The 20,342-nt window shown below is 38.2% G+C and overlaps 2 protein-coding genes across 4 annotated transcripts in view; one reads left to right on the top strand and one right to left on the bottom strand.

The window, feature by feature from the left end:
• KMO (kynurenine 3-monooxygenase) overlaps nucleotides 1-10,066 on the top strand; it is a 57,944-nt gene extending 47,878 nt beyond the window's left edge. The window contains exons 11-15 of one of the 3 annotated variants that reach the window (XM_063714257.1): nucleotides 4,689-4,746; nucleotides 6,756-6,838; nucleotides 8,061-8,123; nucleotides 8,214-8,273; nucleotides 9,732-10,066. In XM_063714257.1, the coding sequence (XP_063570327.1) occupies nucleotides 4,689-4,746; nucleotides 6,756-6,838; nucleotides 8,061-8,123; nucleotides 8,214-8,273; nucleotides 9,732-9,932 (465 nt within the window). In that variant the 3' untranslated portion in view covers nucleotides 9,933-10,066. 3 annotated transcript variants of the gene reach the window in all.
• A 1,326-nt stretch (nucleotides 10,067-11,392) lies between these two features.
• The window catches only part of OPN3 (opsin 3), a 48,709-nt gene continuing 39,759 nt past the window's right edge, over nucleotides 11,393-20,342 (bottom strand). The window contains exons 3-4 of the mRNA XM_002809252.6: nucleotides 15,542-15,793; nucleotides 11,393-12,484 (exon numbers count right to left, since the gene is read on the bottom strand). Coding sequence (XP_002809298.2) covers nucleotides 12,221-12,484; nucleotides 15,542-15,793 — 516 coding nt within the window. The 3' untranslated portion in view covers nucleotides 11,393-12,220. The remainder of the gene's footprint in view (nucleotides 12,485-15,541; nucleotides 15,794-20,342) is intronic.

Raw genomic sequence — 20,342 nt, 5'->3', positions numbered from 1 at the left:
TCTCTATATACGTTCTCTTTAAGGCCAATAACTATTAGATTTGCCCTTGTCAGGCTATTTCCTTGATCTTATATGTATGCTTAATTCTTTTTTATTCTTATTGTTTCCCTCTGACTGTATTTTTATATAGCCTGCCTTCCAGCTCACTAATTTTTTCTTGTTTGATCAATTCTGCTATTGAGAGACTCTGATGCACTTTTCAACTGAATTTTTCAGCTCCAAAATGTCTGCTTGATTTTTAAAAATTATTTCAATATCTTTGTTAAATTTATCTGATACAATTCTGAATTCCTTCTCTGTATTATCTTGACGTTTGTTGAACTTCTGCAAGACGAGCATTTTGAATTCTCTATTTGAAAGGTCATATATCTTTGTCACTCCACGATTGGTCACTGGTGCCTTATTTAGTTCGTTTGGTAAGGTCATGTTCCTTGGATGTTCTTGATGCTTGTGGATGTTTGTTGACATCTGGGCGTTGAAGAATTAGGTGTCTACTTTGTCTATTTTGTCTTCACAGTCTGGGCTTGTTTGTACCTGTCCTTCTTGAGATAGCTTTCCAGGTATTCCAAGGGGAATGAGTGTTGTAATCTAAGCTTATGGTCACTGCAGCTGTATCAGTATTAGGAAGTGCCCTAAGCCCAGGAATGCTACAACTCTTGCCAAGTCCTAGAGGCACAATGATGCTTCTAAATGAAGCATTTTCCTAGAGGAAGAATTCCTTGGGTTACTAGGCAAAGTATCTCAGTCTCTTCTCTTTTGTTCCTTGAGCCACAAGGAGTTTTTCTCCCCATGCTGGGCTGCCTGGAGTTGGGGGAGGAGTGACACAAGCACTCCTGTGGTCACCACAGCTGGCACTGTGCTGGGTCATACCTGAAGCTAGCACAGTACTGTGTCTTGCCTAAAGCCCATGATGACTACTGCCTGGCTACCACTGATGTTTATTCAAGGCCCAAGGGCTCTTTAGTTAGCAGGTGGTGAACCCTGCCAGGACTCAGTCATCACCTTCAAGGCAGAAAATTCCCTTCTGGCCCAGGGTGAGTCTAGAAATGCCATCCAGGAGATAAGGCCTGGAATCAGGGGCTTCAGGAAACTACTTGGTGCTTTACTTTATTGTGGCTTAGCTGGTACCTAACTAAGTAGTAAGACAAAGACCTCTATACTTTTTCTTCTCCTTTCCCCAAGTGAAGGGAGATTTTCCCCAAGCTGCACTGCTTAGAGTTGAAGAAGAGGGTCCCAGGTACTTAAAATCATCTCTAGATTACTTATAATACATATACTTAATACAATATAAATGCCATGTATATAACTGTTATACTGTATTTTTATTTGTATTCTTTTTTGTTGCATTATTTTTTATTGTTTTTTAAAAAATACTTCCAATCCAAACTTGACTGAATCCATATATCCAGAACTTGGGTATATGTGGCTGACCATATAGTATTCTGTTCAGTTAGAAAAAATGTACCAATAGCTCAAAATTTGAAAACTTGGCTATCAACAATTCAAGACTTAATTTTTTAAATATATTTTTTCTAGGTGCTATGCATAAATATGTAACATTAGCCTCAAAGAAAGAAAATAATCAAAAATTATCTCTTTTATTTATTTTTCTTTTTTATTATACTTTAAGTTCTAGGGTACACGTGCACAATGTGCAGGTTTTTTTTTTTAAATGTTAAAGACGTATTTATTTATGTTTTTAATTTTTAATTTTTGTGGGTACATAGTAAGTGTGTATATTATAACGTACGTGAGATGTTTTGATACAGGCATGCAATGTGAAATAAGCACATCATGGAGAATGGGGTATCCATCCCCTCAAGCATTTATCCATTGAGTTGCAAACAATCCAATTACACTCTTTAAGTTACTTTAAAATGTATAGTTATTATTGACTACAGTTACCCTGTTGTGCTATCAAATAATTATTTTATTTTTTAAAAAAGTTATTTCAAAAGATTCTTATTTATTGAAGTTCTTAGGTTTATTAAAAGGCTACATATGTATACGTGTGCCATGTTGGTGTGCTGCACCCATTAACTCGTCATTTATATTAGGTATTTCTCCTAATGCTATCCCTCCCCCATTCCCCCCCCCCATGACAGGCCCCGGTGTGTGATGTTCACCACCCTGTATCCAAGTGTTCTCATTGTTCAATTCCCACCTATGAGTGAGAACATGCGGTGTTTGGTTTTCTGTCCTTGCAACTCATCATCACTGGCCATCAGAGAAATGTAAATCAAAACCACAACGAGATACCATCTCACACCAGTTAGAAAGGTGATTGTTAAAAAGTCAGGAAACAACAGGTGCTGGAGAGGATGTGGAGAAATAGGAACACTTTCACACTGTTGGTGGGAGTGTAAACTAGTTCTACCATTGTGGAAGACAGTGTGGCGATTCCTCAAGGATCTCTTTCTTTTCTACTTTTTCTCTCCAAAGGAAAGCGAAACCTGATTGACAAGGTTAAGTAAAACTATGAGCTGATTAAATGTTGAGCACTGCTGCCTTCATGGAAATGTTACTATTTTGGCTAGAAAAAGAATTCAGAAAAGCAATAGTGTTTAAAAGTTGAACATTCATTTCAAGGAATCCTAAACTAATTTGTGTGTGTGTGTGGGTGTGTGTGTGTGTGTGTATGTGCTAATAACTTCATAATCATTAATCATATATTATTTTGGTTATTGGCATATATTCCAAGTAAAAATAGCTTTTGAATCTAATCAATTATATTCTCCAAGAAGCAGTGGCAAACATTTTGTTTTATAAAAACATAAGACATTAATGTGGCACAGTGGATAAGTGCCCAGGACCTGGCATTAGAATACTTGGTTTTAAATCCTGGCTCCAGAATTTACTGCAAATATATTCTTGTGCAATTTACTTACCTTATCTTTACTTTCTTATCTATAAAATTGGAATTTTAGGCCAGGTGTGGTGGCTCACGCCTGTAATCTCAGCACTTTGGGAGACTGAGGCAGCTGGATCACTTGAGGTCAGAAGGTTGGGACCAGCCTGGTCAACATGGTGAAACCCCATCTCTACTGAAAATACAAAAAAAAAAAAAATTAGCCAGGTGTGGTGTTGGGTGCCTGTAGTCCCAACTACTTGGGAGGCTGAGGCAGGAGAATCGCTTGAACCTGGCAGGTGGAGGTTGCAGTGAGCCGAGATTGTGCCACTGTACTCGTGCCTGGGTGACAGACCAAGATGCATTTCAAAATTAATTAATTAATTAATTAATAATGAAATTAAATTAAATTGGAATTTTAATGGTGTCTACCTCAGAGAGTTGTGAAGAGTAAATGAATTAACTTAAACAAAAGAATATAAAACTGTTTTCTCAGCCCCATATGGTATCTCTCACTTCTATAGTATTGAGACTATATAATTGATTTGACAAATAAATCTGCTTGTTTCAGATGTAATCTTTATAATTGATGTGAAAAATATTTTATTTTATTTAAAAAATATCTTTAGGCCGGGCACAGTGGCTCGTGCTTGTAATTCCTCCTCTGCTTTGGGAGGCTGAGCCGGGCAGATCACTTGAGGTCAAGAGTTTGAGACCAGTCTGGCCAATGTGGTAAAATGCCATCTCTATAAAAATACAAAAATTAGCTGGGAGTGGTGGTGCACGCCTGTAATCCTGGCTACTTGGGAAGCTAAGGAAGGAGAATCATTTGAACCTAGCAGGTGGAGATTGAAGTGAGCTGAGATCGCGCCACTGCACTCCAGCCTGAACAACAGAGCAAGACTCCATCTAAAATAAAAAAAAAAGAACAAAAAGAAAAAAATCTTTATACTACCTCTAAAGCTGTAGCTTGAATTCCTAGGAAACAGGAAACGTTGTTTTCAATTCTCCATCCTCTCTGTATTTAGCATAGTACATTACTAATTTTGTGGACTTCTTAATATTGCTTTAATCTTGAGTTATAGGAACTAAATTAATATGTAAGTAGTTTTATCCTATCATTAAATTGCTCTAAATGTGAATCTTAAAGACTTGAATGAGTTTAAATATAATTCTAAAACTTATGGTAGAGCAATATAATGATTTCTTCTTCTCAAAGAAGTAATGGAATCTATCAAAATTAAAACAGTAATGTAAAATCTTGGTCAAATTTCAAATCACTGTATCATATATATGTAAATTGGACAAAGATAACACCTCCAAGCATGAAGTCTATGGGTTTTTTTTTTGTTTTTTGTTTTTTTTTTTTTTGAGACAGGGTCTCGCTCTGTCACCCAGGCTGGAGTGCAGTGGAGCAATCTCGGATCACTGCAAACTCCATCTCCCAGGTTCAAGTGATCCTGTCACTTCAGCCTCCTGAGTAGCTGGGGCCACAGGCACACACCACTACATCCAGCTATTTTTTTGTATTTTTAGTAGATACGGCGTCTCATCATGTTGCCCAGGCTGATCTCAAACTCCTGAGCTCAAGCGATCCACTCACCTCGGCCTCCCAAAGTGCTGGGATTACAGGTGTGAGCCATCACGCCCAGGCCCGATGGTCATTTTTAACCATAATTCAATACCATGTGACAACTCAACTGCTATGTACTAGTTGAGGATAAACAGTCTATGAATTATCTTCACCAATGGAAGATCTGTTCAAAATCAATAATAAGGGTTTATTATTATTATTATTATTTCTAGTTTCTTATTTCTCATTTTTTTTTTCTTGTTTCAGGGCTTTGAAGACTGCTTGGTATTTGATGAGTTAATGGATAAATTCAATAATGACCTTAGTAAGTAAGGTCAATTTCTCAACTGGACATGGACTAGCCCTTCTGACTAATTATGGGCTTATTTCTGATCCTCAATGATCACAAACCTGTGATGTATAATGTATATTATCTCCCCAGGATTACATATTTTTCTACTAACAGTCTATGCCACCGTTCTCCCATAGCAACAACTAGCACCCAGAAAAAGAAACATAGTTTCTTTTGAAGTTGCTATGCGGAGGTCCATGAAGTGATTCACTCAAAGATAAAAGCTCAGAGTTCCCATGCTTGGCAGAGATACGCTGCTTTCTCTCCCTTTTCAACCTAGGTAACACCCTCCGCCTGCGTCTCCTAGCAGCAGTCCCAACGTTTTGGCACCAGGGACGGGTTTCATGGAAGACAATGTTTCCACAGACGGGGTGGGGGGAGAAGGTTTCAGGATGAAACTGTTCCTGCTCTGATCTTCAGGCATTAGTTAGATTCTCATAAGGAGCGTGCAAGCTACATGCCTCGTCTGTGCAGTTCACAATAGGGTTCACCCTCCTATGAGAAACTAATGCCACTGCTGATCTGACAGGAGGCGGAGCTTGGGCGGTAATGCGGTCTCAACTGCCACTCACCTCCTGCTGTGCGGCCCGGTTCCTAACAGGCCATGGACCGAGGGTTGGGGACATTCACCCTTCAACACATCCTCAGAAACACTTAGAAGCTCCAGTGTTTTTTGCCCTATCAAAGATTGCATCTAATACTTTTTTTTTTTGAGTTGGAGTCACTCCATTGCCCAGGCTGAAGTTCAGTGGCCTCAATCTTGGCTCACTGCAACTTCCGCCTCCTGGGTTGAAGCGATTCTCCTGCCTCAGGCTCCAGAGTAGCTGGGATTACAGGCATACACCACCACACCCGGCTAATTTTTGTATTTTTAGTAGAGACGGGGTTTCGTCATGTTGGCCAGGCTGGTCTCGAACTCCTGACCTCAAGTGATCCAGCCGCCTCTGCCTCCCAAAGTGCTGGGATTATAGGCTTGAGCCACCGTGCCCGGCATAAATTCTTTTTTTTTTTTCCATTATTTTTCAGTCATCTGTGTCAAATACTCAGGAGCCAGAGGCATTTTGTTCCCTCCCTTCCTTCCTAGCCCTGGTGTGATTGGTTTGCACATCACCGTGGAAGTGGATGGAGGGTTTGTATATTACATATATAAAAGAAGGTGCAAACAACAGCCTAAGAACTGGATAACCTTTTCCTGCTTCCCAGCATCACGTGCTTTCAAAGGCCACCTCTGATTTTACACTTGTTTCAGGTAAAGGATAGACTAGAGAACTGGCCTTAAACTTACACCCAGTTTCAAGTCCTGACTTGCCAACTTATTAACTGTGTGATCTTGAGCAAATCACTTCATCTTTCTAAAGCCTCCGTTCTTTTTCATCTGTATAGTGGGGATGATACTCTCAACTTCAGAGTTGTGAACATTGAATAATTTCTATAAAGTTTTAAAAAGAAAAAAAAAAGCCTACCGTAAAGTAAGTTCATAGTATATGTTTGCTGTGGTGTTTTAGAAAGTCCAAGAACGCTGATGCCTGGGCCTGAAGAGATTATAGAGTTCCAGGACAAATTTTCTCATCTTTTTTTTTTTTTTGGTTATTTCCCAGTCATCTCTCTCAGATGCTCAGGAGCCAGAGATATTTTGTTTCCTCCTTTCCTAGGGCTCGTGTGACTGGTCTACACATGACGTTGGAGGTGGATAGAGGGTTTATGCATAAGAACACACTGTCAACGCTGGTTTGGGGCACTAGAGAATAAAGATAAAGCAATACTATAGATTAACTTTGTTGTAATTTTTATTTAATCACAACAGGAAATGCTCTATGTGTATTATCGATAGTCATAGATTGTTGGTTATACAGAATGGTTATTTATAGTTTACAAAAATTAGCGAGAGCATTGGTAGTAAACATACCATTTAATTTGACCTGTGTAGAGTTCAGCACATTTTTATAGAAGGTTTTGGAAAGATGTTATTATTTAACTTACAGGTTTGTGTCTTCCTGCATTCTCAAGATTGAGAATCCCAGATGATCACGCGATTTCAGACCTATCCATGTACAATTACATAGAGGTGAGTGAGAAGGTTTGGCTTTATTCCATGAGATGGTTCACTGATATTCTAACAAGTGTTCTTTTCTTTTTCTTTGCTTCAGCCCCCATCTCATGCATGTTATATAAGAATACCTACAGATAAGAAAACACACACACATATAGCATTCCTTAGACCTGGGTGGATTGTGACTCTGGCCAGTGGCAATGACCAACACACTTTATCTCTATCTACACTTTAAGGACATTTAGGAGGTAACAAAACCTCTGATAATTCACATGCTTTTATCTTAGACATTTAGCAATATGTTAATTTAATGAAAATACAACTTTCAGATGTGTCAACATATTTAGAAAATCTAAGAAATGTTGAATGGCCTTTTCACTCATAATATTATAACTTGCATATGTAGAGTAGCATTGATTATCCTTTGGAAACTTATGCACTAAAAAAAAAAAATGCATAATACCAAAAAGAAATTCATGTTCAGGAAGATTAGTACTTTGAAGAAAAACACATTAATTCCATTTTGAACCAGTCACATGTAAAGCTCATGGTAAGTGATTGTGATTATTGTTTTAAAATAATAAAACGAAAGGATTTACAAGATAAATTTAAAGCAGAGTGACCAGCTATTTGCCATCTCTCCTGAAGACAGAAAGAAACTGGACTTCAGCTTGAGCAAAACTGCATCAGATGTGGTAGAGGATGTCCTACAAGATATTGGAGGCTTTATTGATGTATCTTGTCTTCTCCTTTAAAAACAGGATGGCTACGACACAGTATCTGTCCTAAAAAAAAGAGTAGGTCCTGACAAACATAGCTTTAAACAATCTCTTTTTGCCGTAAGCAATATTACAAACCAACCAGGAAGCAACAGAAAATTAGACAGATCTTTGAGCTCACAGATTGCCTGCAGATCTGGTTAAACAAACCCTCTGCTGAAATCGACTTCCTCTATTGACCCCTGAGCAAAATAAACTTCTCTAGCAGGTTTCGTGTAATTGCCATACATTTTCGAGGCAACATCCTATATGACCAACATTTACCAAAATGGATTGGGAATGACATTATGGAAACAAAAAATTATTTGACTACTTTGTGTTTGGCATTGCGATGAGTGGGAATGAAGAATAATACTAAGTCGCAGTGAGAAATAACTGTATTTGTTCAAAAGCATTCTTTAAGACTCTCATTATTGCAGATGCGAGCACATGTCAACTCAAGCTGGTTCATTTTTCAGAAGAACATGGAGAGATTTCTTCATGCTATTATGCCATCAACCTTTATCCCTCTCTATACAATGGTAAGGTCTGGACTGAAGACTTTTCCTCATTTTGATTTTCTGTTTAGGTGTTAAAGAATACACAAGAATACTTTTTAAACTTCCCTGCAGGTCACTTTTTCCAGAATAAGGTACCATGAGGCTGTGCAGCGTTGGCATTGGCAAAAAAAGGTTGGAACAGATTACATTTTATTTATTTTTTAATGTGATGTGTTGAAATGTCATCGTATTATGATTATGTTTGTTTCCGACAAATACAGAAATAACGGGACAGACACCAACTGTTTGCCTTCCAAACAGAAACTGTCCTGAGTACAGAGAGGGAACAGTGCTTACTGAACAACATTACAAGGAGGTGGCAAAGAGAGCTTTTGAAGGGAAGAATCTCAAGAAAGAAACTGATGCTAATATTTCTCAACTTTTTACTTTATTTTAGCAAGATGTACTGTTCTTGATTTTTGCTTTGTGCAATATTCTTATGAGTTTAATTTGTAAAATTAGACAGAACTGAATCACTTTTAAAAGACCTATTCCAATGGAATGCTATAATACATTCATTTTGGGCAGTTGGCCTAGAGATGCCATTAAATGGAATTCTGATTCCCTAGTCTTCTACTTTGGGGATTTTACAACGTCATTTATTCAGCAGAGAGTTTTATTTAGTACATAGCACTGAGCTGGCATGGTGATGAACACGACCAGCTCACACCTTTCACAAAGCTCAGAGGCTAGTGGGGGATAGAGACAGTTGCACTGGAGAGGGATAAACTGCCCCCAAGGAGAACAGGAGGGGCCAGGACAGGGGAAGGTGGAAGACACATGAGAAACATATTTCAGTGGAGCTGGAAGGCAGCACTAGTGTGTGAGAATGATCAGAGGGTGGAGGCAGGGCTTTAAACACCTGGAATATTATCTTGAGAGAAACAGGGAGTCCAGGGAGGCCGACAGACTCAGTTATGGATTTTAGAAAGATGTCTATATGGAGAATGGATTGGAAGAAATCAAGGTTTATCTCTACAAGATGAATAAAACAGGGCCCCCACCTTTAAGGAGCTGAAAGTCTAAAAGGGGAAAAGATACCAGCAGGCAGTTAGAGTGCAGGACAGTAAGTGCGGGGATAGGAATAGGCCCGGATGCCATGGGAAAGCACCTGACTCAGGCTGGAATGAGCCTCAGGCCACTGTTTACAGCTGGTGTTTAGTCTCCATGTGAGTCTTAGTCACAGAGGCCACCAGGCCACCACTCTTCTCCTGGAGACTTTTGGGAAGCTTCTGAGAAGGAATGAATGATGTGTGGCCCCAGCACAGCAGTACTCTTCTAAGAATTCACAGCTCTTTTTCTAAACTGCAAAGGTTTTTTAATGGCTGGACAAAAGCTAACTGCTAAATTTTTTTCATACAGAAGACCTGGATTCATGAGTTTCTTGGGAGAGAGGGAGAAGGGAGGCTCCCAATCCTTGACTTTATCTTGATCTTATCAATTCCTGATCTGGTGGTCATGCAATTAAATTGTTGTTTCACGTTAAAGAACAAAGAGGACATTGTTTACCCCTTTGTTGTTAAAAAATGAACTCTATTTTCAGATCTTAATCTCTGGACAAATGAAATGAGAGTTCTTGCTGTCTTACAGGTGATAAACAAAGGACTCTTTTTCTTGGGATCACTGATAGCCATCAGCAGCACCTACCTACTTATGCACTACATGTCACCACGACCTTTCCTCCGCTTGAGAAGACCATGGAACTGGATAGCTCACTTCTGGAATACAACATGTTTCCCCGCAAAGGCCATGGACTCCCTAGAACAAATTTCCAATCTCATTAGCAGGTGATAGAAAGGTTTTGAGGTAGCAAATGCATGATTCTCTGTGACCAAAATTAAGCATGAAAAAAAAGTTTCCATTGCCATATTTGATTCACTAGTGGAAGACAGTGGTCTGCTTGTAATTAAACTGAATGTAGAATATCTCTGTATGTTAACTGCAATTACTGGTGGGGGGAATATTTTAAAAGTTGAAACATGCAGCTTCCCTACATTATACACACTCAGGTTGAGTCATTCTAACTATAAAAGTGCAATGACTAAGATCTTTCACTTCTCAGAAAGTAAGGCCCTAGATGCCTCAGGGAAGACAGTAATCATGCCTTTTCTTTAAAAGACACAATAGGACTCACAGTAGCATTGACTCAACACCTGGGACTAAAAATCACAACTTACCTGGCATGTTAACTGCACTTTTCATTACCTGAATGGAACTCACCTAACCACAGGGCTCAGACTTACTAGATAAAACCAGAAATGTAAATAAGGAATTCAGGGGAGTTCCAGAGACTTACGAAATGAACTCATTTTATTTTCCCCATCTTCAAATACAAGTGTTATCATCTATCTGTTTATCATCTGTCTATCTATCTATCTATCTATCTATCTATCTATCTATCTATCTATCTAATCTATCTATCTCTATTTATTTATGTATTTAGAGATCAGGTCTCACTCTGTTGTCCAGGCTGGAGTGCAGTGGTGAGATCTTGGTTCACTGCAGCCTCTGCCTCCTGGGCTCAAGCAATCCTCCCACTTCCGCCTCCCAAATACCTGGGGCTACCATACCCAGCTAATTTTTTGGTATTTTTCAGTAGAGACCGGGTCTTGCCATGCTGCCCAGGCCAGTCTCAAACTCCTGGCCTCATGTGATCTGCCCACCTCAGCCTCCCAAAGTAAAGGGATTAGAGTTGTGAGCCACCGCTGCCAGCCCAGAGTTACCCTCTAAAGATAAGAAAAAGGCTATTAATATCATACTAAGTGAAGGACAGGAAAGGGTTTTATTCATAAATTAAATGTCTACATATGCAAGAGTGGAAAGGAAACAAGGGGAGACAACTTTTGTAGAAATACAAAGGCATTATTTTATTCAATTTCAGACCCTCAGAAGCAATTTACTAATTTATTCTTCGACTACATACTGCAGCAGAACCAGCAATACACTTGATTTTTAAAAGCACATTTAGTGAAAATGTTTTCTTTGGTTCATCCTTCTTTAACAGGCTGCTAAGTCACAGAGAAGTCCTTCAAACATGATTAATTATGAAGATGAAACACTAGAGTCATATAAGAAATAAAAATTGGGCAATAAAATAAAATGATTCAGTGTTTCTTTTCTATATTGTCAGTGAAATCCTTGAGTTCTAATAATCCATGTTTAGTTTGTAGGGAAAGACAAAATAATTTTTCCTTCTACCCACTTTAGGTTCCTTGGCTGGGGCCCCTATAACAAAAGACAGGTTAACAAGAGAAAAGCAAACATAAGTTTATTAGCAGGTATATATAATATATATGTGGGAAATACAGGTGGAAATACAGGGGAATGAGCAAATCTCAAAGAGCTGGCGTCTTAGAACTCCCTGGCTTGTATAGCATCGGCAAGGAACAGTAAATTTTTAGAGAAACAACAAAACAAAGAAAAAGAGCTTTGAGTCTGTAGGGGCAGCAATTTGGGGGAAGCAAATATATGGGAGTTTGCCTTGTAGATTCCTCTGGTGCTGGTCTCCAGGCTGACAAGGATTCAAAGTTGTCTCTGAAACTCCTCTTTGTCATACTGCACATATAAAACGTCTTTTGTTTCCAACAAGGGATTTTCTTTTTCATTCTAGAATTATCTCCTTGATAACTTGATCAGATATAGGACATGACACTGAATAGAGTCCAACAGTACAAAAAAAATTCAGTATGTTCTAGCTACTTCACACATGTGTATGTGACAGTTATTTTTACAGTAAGGTATTTTCGAGAAAAATGTATTACGTGTTTTGGAAAATAGAGTAATTTAAAAAATATATTTGAAATGAAAATCCCCAACACATTAGAAGATGATGATGTTAGATGCCCATCGTGTGCCACAAGTGGTTTTTTCATTATGTAAAGCACCCGTTGAATTAAAAGAATTTGTTTTTGTTCAACCTCTTCCTGAGGCCCAAGAGCACATGGGCAATTCGGATTTCCTGCTGGACCACAAAGTTCTATTGATATTACATAGAACGGGTATCCCAGACACTTCTTATGATGGAAGTCTAAAAGTGGCATCCAATTTAAGGCCCCATCTTTCGTTGCCATTCTTCATTCCTACAAAGGACGAACTTGGATTACATCAACTTTGGACCCATTGGTTTTGTCGCTGTCGTCAACTGACAGTGATTCATCACTGGTGATGATAAAAATGATGGAAGAAGAGTTGAAAGTCACTTTTTTCTTTGGCCTGTCCCCATCTTTCTGTGACATCACAATGGGTCTGATCTGCATTTCACTTCCAGCTGCTGGTAGGTCTTTAGCAGGCCGCTGGCACCTCAGCAGTCGGAGGCACAGGAGCTGCAAAAGGGATCTTCGAAACTGAGCAGAGAAAAAATAAAGTGGAATATTAAGTAAAAGTTGGGCACTGATCTGGATTAACATTCAAGGAAATCAGTTGAGCTGAATTTAAGTTGTTTTTTGTTTGTTAGTAGGTGTGGATGTGGGGTTATGTGGTCATGCTCAGATCTACCTAAATCACCCCAGAGTTTTTTGTCTTTTATTCATTCTAATTCTTATTAACCGGAATATGTAGAACCATTTCAATACCTTGTAATCCTCCAAGCTTCAATCTGCACACATATTCTATGAAGGCAGGTACAACTATTAAGAGACTTTGAACATTAAGTCAGTCCACAAATATTCAGTGGGCATCTACTAGGTGACAGCCACTGTGCTATAATTAGAGATTTTTTACCGTAAGCAACAAAAACAGACAAGGCTCTTCCTGGCAGGGTTTACAGCCTGGTGTACTTGCTAATGTCTCTTTAATTAGGTGAAGAATTTTTTTTTTTTTCTATCGAAATTACTAATCAGTTGGGGAAAAAAATACTATAGCAGACAGCACTAATGTCGTCAACAAACATAATTCTTCTCCGTGTCCTGGGTACAAGATCGAATAATATTTGTTGGCCTCCTTTTGGCTTCTCCTCTCTGCTGTTCCTCTCTACAAGAACCTGGGAGGCCAACGCCTAAAGATCATAATATCACACAGTGGCAGGAACCTAGATCCCTAAATGACTGCATAGGACAGATCCTCTCTCCTCCACCCAATACATTATTAGACTGAACTGTGACCTGAATGAGCAATAAACTCCGTATTAATTCACTGAAATGTTGGGGTTGCTTGTTATAGTAGTCGGTTCATCATGACCAGTAAAACATAAATCAAAAGTTAATGTAATTGTTATCCCATTATTTAGAGCGAAATAAATGTTGAATATATGGACTTTCTCAGATCAGGAAACACCAATTATAAATATAATAAATAGCTACATTGATTTCTGTCTTTTCTGTTTGTTTTTTGTTTTGTTTTGTTTTACAGCTGACACTGCCTGATAATGTCTTCTTTGAGCTCCAATCTTACGCAAGTTAGCATTTAGTTTATACTCACATTTAAAAATATTTATTTTTTCTATCTGATTCAAAAATTTAAAAAATAAAAATATTTGTTTGAGACTTTATTCACTAAACCATTGTTTGGTTAAGTGTTAAAGATAGATTACTATAAAGGTTAAATAGAGTATGTATGCCAAAAAATGTTTTTCCATATAAATGGTAAGCTCTTTGAGGACAAGGACTGTTGTTTTTATTTATTTGTTTTTGCTTGTATCTTTTAGACTTCCTGTTTAAAGTATGCCCTTAAGAACCAGAAACATCGGGACCATGTGGGAGCTTGTTAGACATGCAGAATATTGGGCAACCATACATACTGAAGGAGAATATTCATTTATTACAAGATTTCCAGGTGTGGGGAATGCACATTAAAGTTCTAGAAGCACTAATTTATAGCCCATTGGCTGAGAGAAACAGTGCAACAAATAATTGTTAGTTATGTATTTTAATTTTGTCTGTTGAGAGGGTGGTCCCTAAGATATCTTATCCTCTGATAGAAAATTAAAGTTATAAACCATCTCACTAGAAAAATTCACATGTGTGCATACTAAAAAATTGTTATAAACAATTTCCGGGGTTTCAATGGCTCTTCTGAGGCCAACTCAAGGAATGTTTAGGTCCTACGGACTCCAAAGTTTAAAATCTCTGGGTTAAAGGAAATAGACCAATTGAAGGCAACAGAAAAGGGAAAGAAACACTGTCAGAGGAGATTAAGGCACGTGAAAGTGAGTTTATGGAGAGTGTAAGCCAATAATATTCAAAGAAAAGGAAAGGCAAAAGAAGAGGCAGAGAGATTTAGCACTGAACATAATAAGGTTATTACAAAAGTGCCCTCTTCTTCCACATTCTTGAGTAGTAGAAGTCACTGTGATTATTATTGCCTGTTATTATTATGACCTGTTATCTTTAAAATTCCAATGGAGTAATTAAGCATTATCTTTAACTTTTAAATTCTCTGAAACTTAGAGGCTCAGCTTTATAATAATCATTTTGTGGGCTCTCCTAGCCATGACTCATAGCCATCAAGCCAAAACCTTTCAGCTACAGAAACAGATGATAAAGAAGTTCCTCTTCTTTTTGAGACAGGGTCTCGCTCTGTCGCCCAGGCTGGAATGCACTGGCGCGATCATGGGTCACTGCAGCCTTGACCTCCTGGGCTCAAGAGATCCTTTCATCTCGGGCTCCTGAGTAGCTGCGACTAAGGCACATGCCACCACGCCCAGCTAATTTTTTTTCTTTTTTTTTTTTTGAGAGAGGGGCGTCTCATTATGTTGCCCAGGTTGGTCTTGAACTCTTAGCTCAAGCAATCCTTCTGCCTCAGCATCCCAAAGTGCTGGGTTTACTGGCTTGAGCCACCACACCAGGCCCAGGAAGTTTCTTGAACCAAATTAATTTAGGCTAGACATTTGCTATGGCATGTGAATAACAACCCAGCCCAATTGCTACAAGTATCTATAACCCCAAGTGAGGAGTTATAAGCACTGGATTTGTGGATTTGAGCAAACTAGGTTCAAATCCTAGCACCACTACTTCCTGGATTGGGCAAGTTATTTAACTTCTCTGAACCTATTCATAACCCATAAATAAAACAAAGAATAATATTAGTGCCTATTTTGTGGAGTTTTGTAAACTGGCTTGTAACTTGTTTGTGACTTGCTTGTAACTTGTTTGGTACAGTAGGAATTTTAAATGTATTATTAACATGGTAGCTGTTATTACTAGGCATAAACTATTTTCTGATGAATTAAATATTAATTTTACTAGAATTCTACCTAACAAGTGTGAATCCCTATGGGTAGTTCTTAGAATTGTTATGATTTTCTTTGGAAATATTCTACATTTCTTCCAGATCCCTTTACATTCCTACAAAATTCTTGTTTTTTTTTAATTGAAGCGACTCTGAATCACCTCTGTAAAAGTATTACACTGTCATTTCCAACTCTATCCCCAGGGTGAAAACAATCAGTTAATTGCAAAGCTTACCTTTCTGATCATGAAGACATAAATCACTGGATTGTATACAGTGTTCGATTTAGCAAAGAGGTACGAAACAATAGATATTGTTGGAGTGACCAGGCGGCCATGACCATTAACCACCAAGAAGCAGATCACGATATAAGGCATCCAACAGACCAGGAAGGTGAATATCATTAAAAAGCACATTTTGGCCAGTTTCTTTTCATATTTTAAAATCTTGATCACTTGAATTGTCTGAAGATCTTCCACACAACGAAGCTGCAGAAAGGAGAAAGAAAGGAAAAGTCTTAAAAAAACAAAAGAAGGCTTTCTTTTGTTGTTTTTATAACAGATATTCAGACATCATTCTTGGCCCCACCTAAATGGAAAGAGAACTGAATGGCACCTTGGCAGGCTGACTTCTGATCTGAGACTCGTAGCTGAGTCCAGCTTTAACCTTGCCGGGCCTCAGTCTCCCCACTCACAACATAGGGTGGTTGAGCTACATAGCCTCCTACATCCTTCAGTGTTTTTTTAATGTTCTCTAATTTACTTAATAAGAATAAAATTATTTTGCCTAGATCTTCAAGCCTCTAAAAGACAGCCTGAAAGAGTCATGATCAAATGGAAAGACTTTCCCCACCATCCTGGAAACTCTAGAGTGTTAGTCCTCGAGTTCTCAAATCAGACCGCATGCCCATGTCATGTCAGGTGTTCTGCATGATTAAGCCTGCAGCTGGCCTTGATGAGCACTTAATCCCCAAGTGAATTCTTACTGAAAACCAGCTTTTCAATTCACTGCTAATGACTATAAAGTAGAATTTCAGGAGAAATTTGTTTGTGATTGGCTTCATGAGGGGCTCACTTGCAGAGAACAGCACTTGGTAAAACTCCTTCCTCTAAAATCAGCCTGTCTACTCACAGTCTGTTCCCATTAAAGGGATGGAGGAGTAATGATGTACAGTCTGAAAGTTCTTTGAGTTTCTTGAATATAAGTTTCTTTTTGCTGTTTCTCCTGTTATTATAAATGTGTCATAATAATACACAGGCAAAGAATATTTCTGCATACCAAAAACATGTTCCTAAATAAAAATAGTTCTCTCTAAACATTGTAATAAGTTATACGAATTATACTACAAAATACAAATACTTTATATATTGATTTTTTAAAGTAGTTAGCATATAGTTAATACTTAGCATTGATTACTTTATGCCGGGAAATTTACTGTGTTTCAATGAACTCTAAGTGTACCTTTTAGTTCTAGCATTATCATAAAAATTAAGAGAAAGAATTTCCAAAGAAATCATTTAGAACATATGCTTAGAGTATTTAGAAATATATTTTAATTAAAATTCTCAAATTACTGATATCCAAAATTATATTTAAGAAATTATATTCTTATCAAAATCATGTATTCAGATTAGCAAAGAATAGAGAGAAATAGGAAAAATTTAAATCGTTGATTTTTTTAGGGTAGAGAGACTATGTGTGGGGAAGAGTGGGTTCTAAATTTCTGGCATTAGTTTGGTGCAAAAGTAATTGTGGTTTTTGCCATTAAAGGTAAACCTTTGAAGGTAACCTTATTTAAAGGTAAATAATATTCCTTTACCAGTATGCCAATTACTTTAAAAAATCAATATATAAAGTATTTGTATTTTTGTAGTAAAATTAGCATAACTTATTACAATGTTCAGAGATAACTATTTTTTATTTAGGAACTTATTTTTGGTGTGCAGAAAGGTAAATAATTTACCTTTAAATAAGGTTACCTTTAAAGGTTTACCTTTAACGGCAAAAACCACAATTACTTTTGCACCAACCGAATACTACTATTCTGTGTGTGCAATTCTATTTTAAAAGAAACTGTTTTATTTAATGGGATAGAATATTTTTCTGTTTTCAAAACATCATTTTGGGGGAGCTTCCCTAAAGTTTATAGGAAGGCTGTGGGGTTTCGATAAAAGCTCTAGATTTGGAATTAGAAGATCTAAGTTTATATCCCAGATTCACCACTTTTGCTCACAGTGTGATACTGAGCAAGTCAATAACCTCTAAGAGTAAAGAAGAAAGGAGGTTAAAACAAAAAACCTATTAGAATTAACAGAACTTGAGTTCCGTTTCCACGCGTATGACTTTGTGGGGTTGTTTTTGAGGTTAAGTACTTATTTATATTTGAACTAGATGTGAGACTAACACATTTGTATGTATATATACATTTATGATACTATAGGATACTTGGAATCATTATTGACTCTTCAGAGTTTCAATTAACAAGTAACATAACCACATCTCAGTTATCTGCCTCCCAAACCTCCAGTATTTAGGTCCAATCGTTTTATCTGTACCATTTTCTGGGCAGGTCAGTCTTTATCCCCTCTCGCCATTTATGAAAGCAGAGCACACATTTATCCATCTTGGAATTACATGCATGCTGGAGAAATTAATTTAAATAAATGTTGGTCTATACGTCCCCAGTTCCTCTTTGGGATAAAGAGAAGATCTTGACTAATGTTTTAGATTATTTGGGTTTATATATGAAAGTTTTCATGATTATTTTTTATTTATCTTTTTCAGGCCTCTTTCTTTCATTACTTTCTATTCCTTCATTCTGCTCATTAAATATTTTCCAAATAAAAAACTCGATTTCATGTCTTACCCTCTTTATTCATTCATTTGAGGATAGTTTTCAAAATTGCTATGGATTAAGCAATTTTGAAATGATTGGCACAAGCACAAATTTGTCCTAAAGAATGAACCAGCTAAAAAAATTCTTCAGAATTCTCTATCAAATTGTTCTCTGGCTGTATAAATGGCTGGTGCCTAGTGCTCCTTAATCCAAGACATCTGTAGATTTTCAAAGAATTTCACTGTGAATCTTCATTCTCAAGTGTGTAGCTATGTCTCCATCATTGTTATGAGACACCTCTCTCTGAATAAGGAAACTGAGGCAAATTACTTTCAGTGAGCTCTCTGTTTAGGTAGCAGCTAAAGTCAAATCTCTTCACACTTTCACCCCTTCTCCTGTCTTCCCCTTTCTATGCCCTCTGCTTGTAACTCATTCCAAAAACAGTCACTGATCACATGCAGACACTGTTCCAGTCACAGGTGAGAAAATACATAAGACCCGGTCTCTGCTCTTGAGGAATTCACTATTTGCTGAGGATGATGCGCACTGAGCGGGTAGAAGCCACGAGGGAGGTAAACAGGGAGGATACGGTGGTACACGGGATGGGTAACTGGTTCTGAGGGTGGGTTAGAGCAAGAAAATCATGCTGTTAGCCTTCTGAGGGAAGGAGGAATTAGTCAAGTAAAGAGGAGAGTCAGAATGTTCCAGAGAAAGAAAGTGTGCTAGGACAAGAGGCAAAATAACAAGTCAGTTTCTGAAAACAGGAAATATTACCAATGGCCGCATCCTGAGGTGGCAAGAAGAGGGGAGTGTCAAGAAACGAGGCTGGACGGGTAGACAGGAGATGCCATACAGGACCTGCCGGCCGCACCCAGGGGCTTTATTTTTAATCACAAAGACAGTGGAACTTCTGAAGGTAATATTTGAGAACAACTACTCTGATGGCAGTGTGCAAAGAATGGAATAGAGGAAAGCAAAAATTTTAAAAAGGAGAACTAAGTTTTTTTTTTTTTTTTTTTTTTTTTTTTTTTTTTTTTTAACTGAGTCTGTGGCAGTGGGAGAGGAAAAACTGGATACACCAAAAAATATAGGGCTGGGCGCAGTGGCTCACACCTGTAATCCTAGCACTTTGGGAGGCCAAGGCAGGCAGATCATGAGGTCAGGAGTTCGAAACCAGCCTGGCCAACATGGTGAAACCCCATCTCTACTAAAAATATTTTAAAAATTAGCCGGGCATGGTGGTGGGCACCTGTAATCCCAGCTACCCAGGAGGCTGAGGCAGAAGAATTGCTTGAACCTGTGAGGCAGAGGTTGCAGTGAGCCGAGATTCCGCCATTGCACTCCAGCCTGGGCAATAAGAGTGAAACTTTGTCTCAAAACAAAACAAACAAAAACAAAACAAAACAAAAAAACATTTAAGTGGCATGGATAAGAACTGATCAATAGTTGTGTGTTGGGGGAGACATGGATGACACATAGTCAAAGATTACTCTCTAATTTCTGGTCTTGGTAGCTAAGAATGATGACTATTCAATGAGAAAGCAAATAGAGGAGCAGAAGATTTTAGGGAAAATATGACAAATTAATCTTTACATTTGTTAAATTTGATGAGTCTGTGGACCATCCAAGTGGAGGTGTTCAATAGGCAATTGACTACAAGGATCTGTTAGAGGCTGGAAGAAAGATCTGAACTGGAAATGGAGATGTTATCAAGCTTGTGTCAGAAGGAGAAATCCTGGCAGTATGAAAGACCACCCGAGGCCAGTGTGTAGCATGGAACAAGAGCTAAACATAGGATGCTGGGGAGGCCCAAAGAAGAGAAGCCCTTGGAAGAGATAAGAAGATGGGGCCAGAGAGTCAGCAACAAAGACAGCAGAGAAAGGCGCCCTAGAATCGATGGCAGGAGACCATCACAAGAAAGTAGAAGTTGCCAATAGTCTCAAACGCTGAGGATACTAGAAAGGAATAAAAATGTGTCCATGGGATCACATATCTGGGAGCTCATCAGTGACCTGAAATGAGGGCTGTATTAGTGGCAGTGTGGTAGAGGAAGGAGTCACCAGTTTGCCTTAAGTTGAGGACTGAATGCTAGATAAACTTACTAAACTACCAACTCCCTGAACTACAACAGAAATGTATTTCTCATAGTTCTGGAGGCTGGGAAGTCCCAGGTAGAGTAGCTGGCAAGGTAGGTATCATTC

This window comes from Pongo abelii, chromosome 1 (genome assembly GCF_028885655.2).
Source record: "Pongo abelii isolate AG06213 chromosome 1, NHGRI_mPonAbe1-v2.0_pri, whole genome shotgun sequence".
In the NCBI taxonomy this organism is placed as follows: Eukaryota; Metazoa; Chordata; class Mammalia; order Primates; family Hominidae; genus Pongo; species Pongo abelii.
Note: the sequence above shows the minus strand (reverse complement) of the source record. Positions and strands in the feature narration are given on the sequence as shown.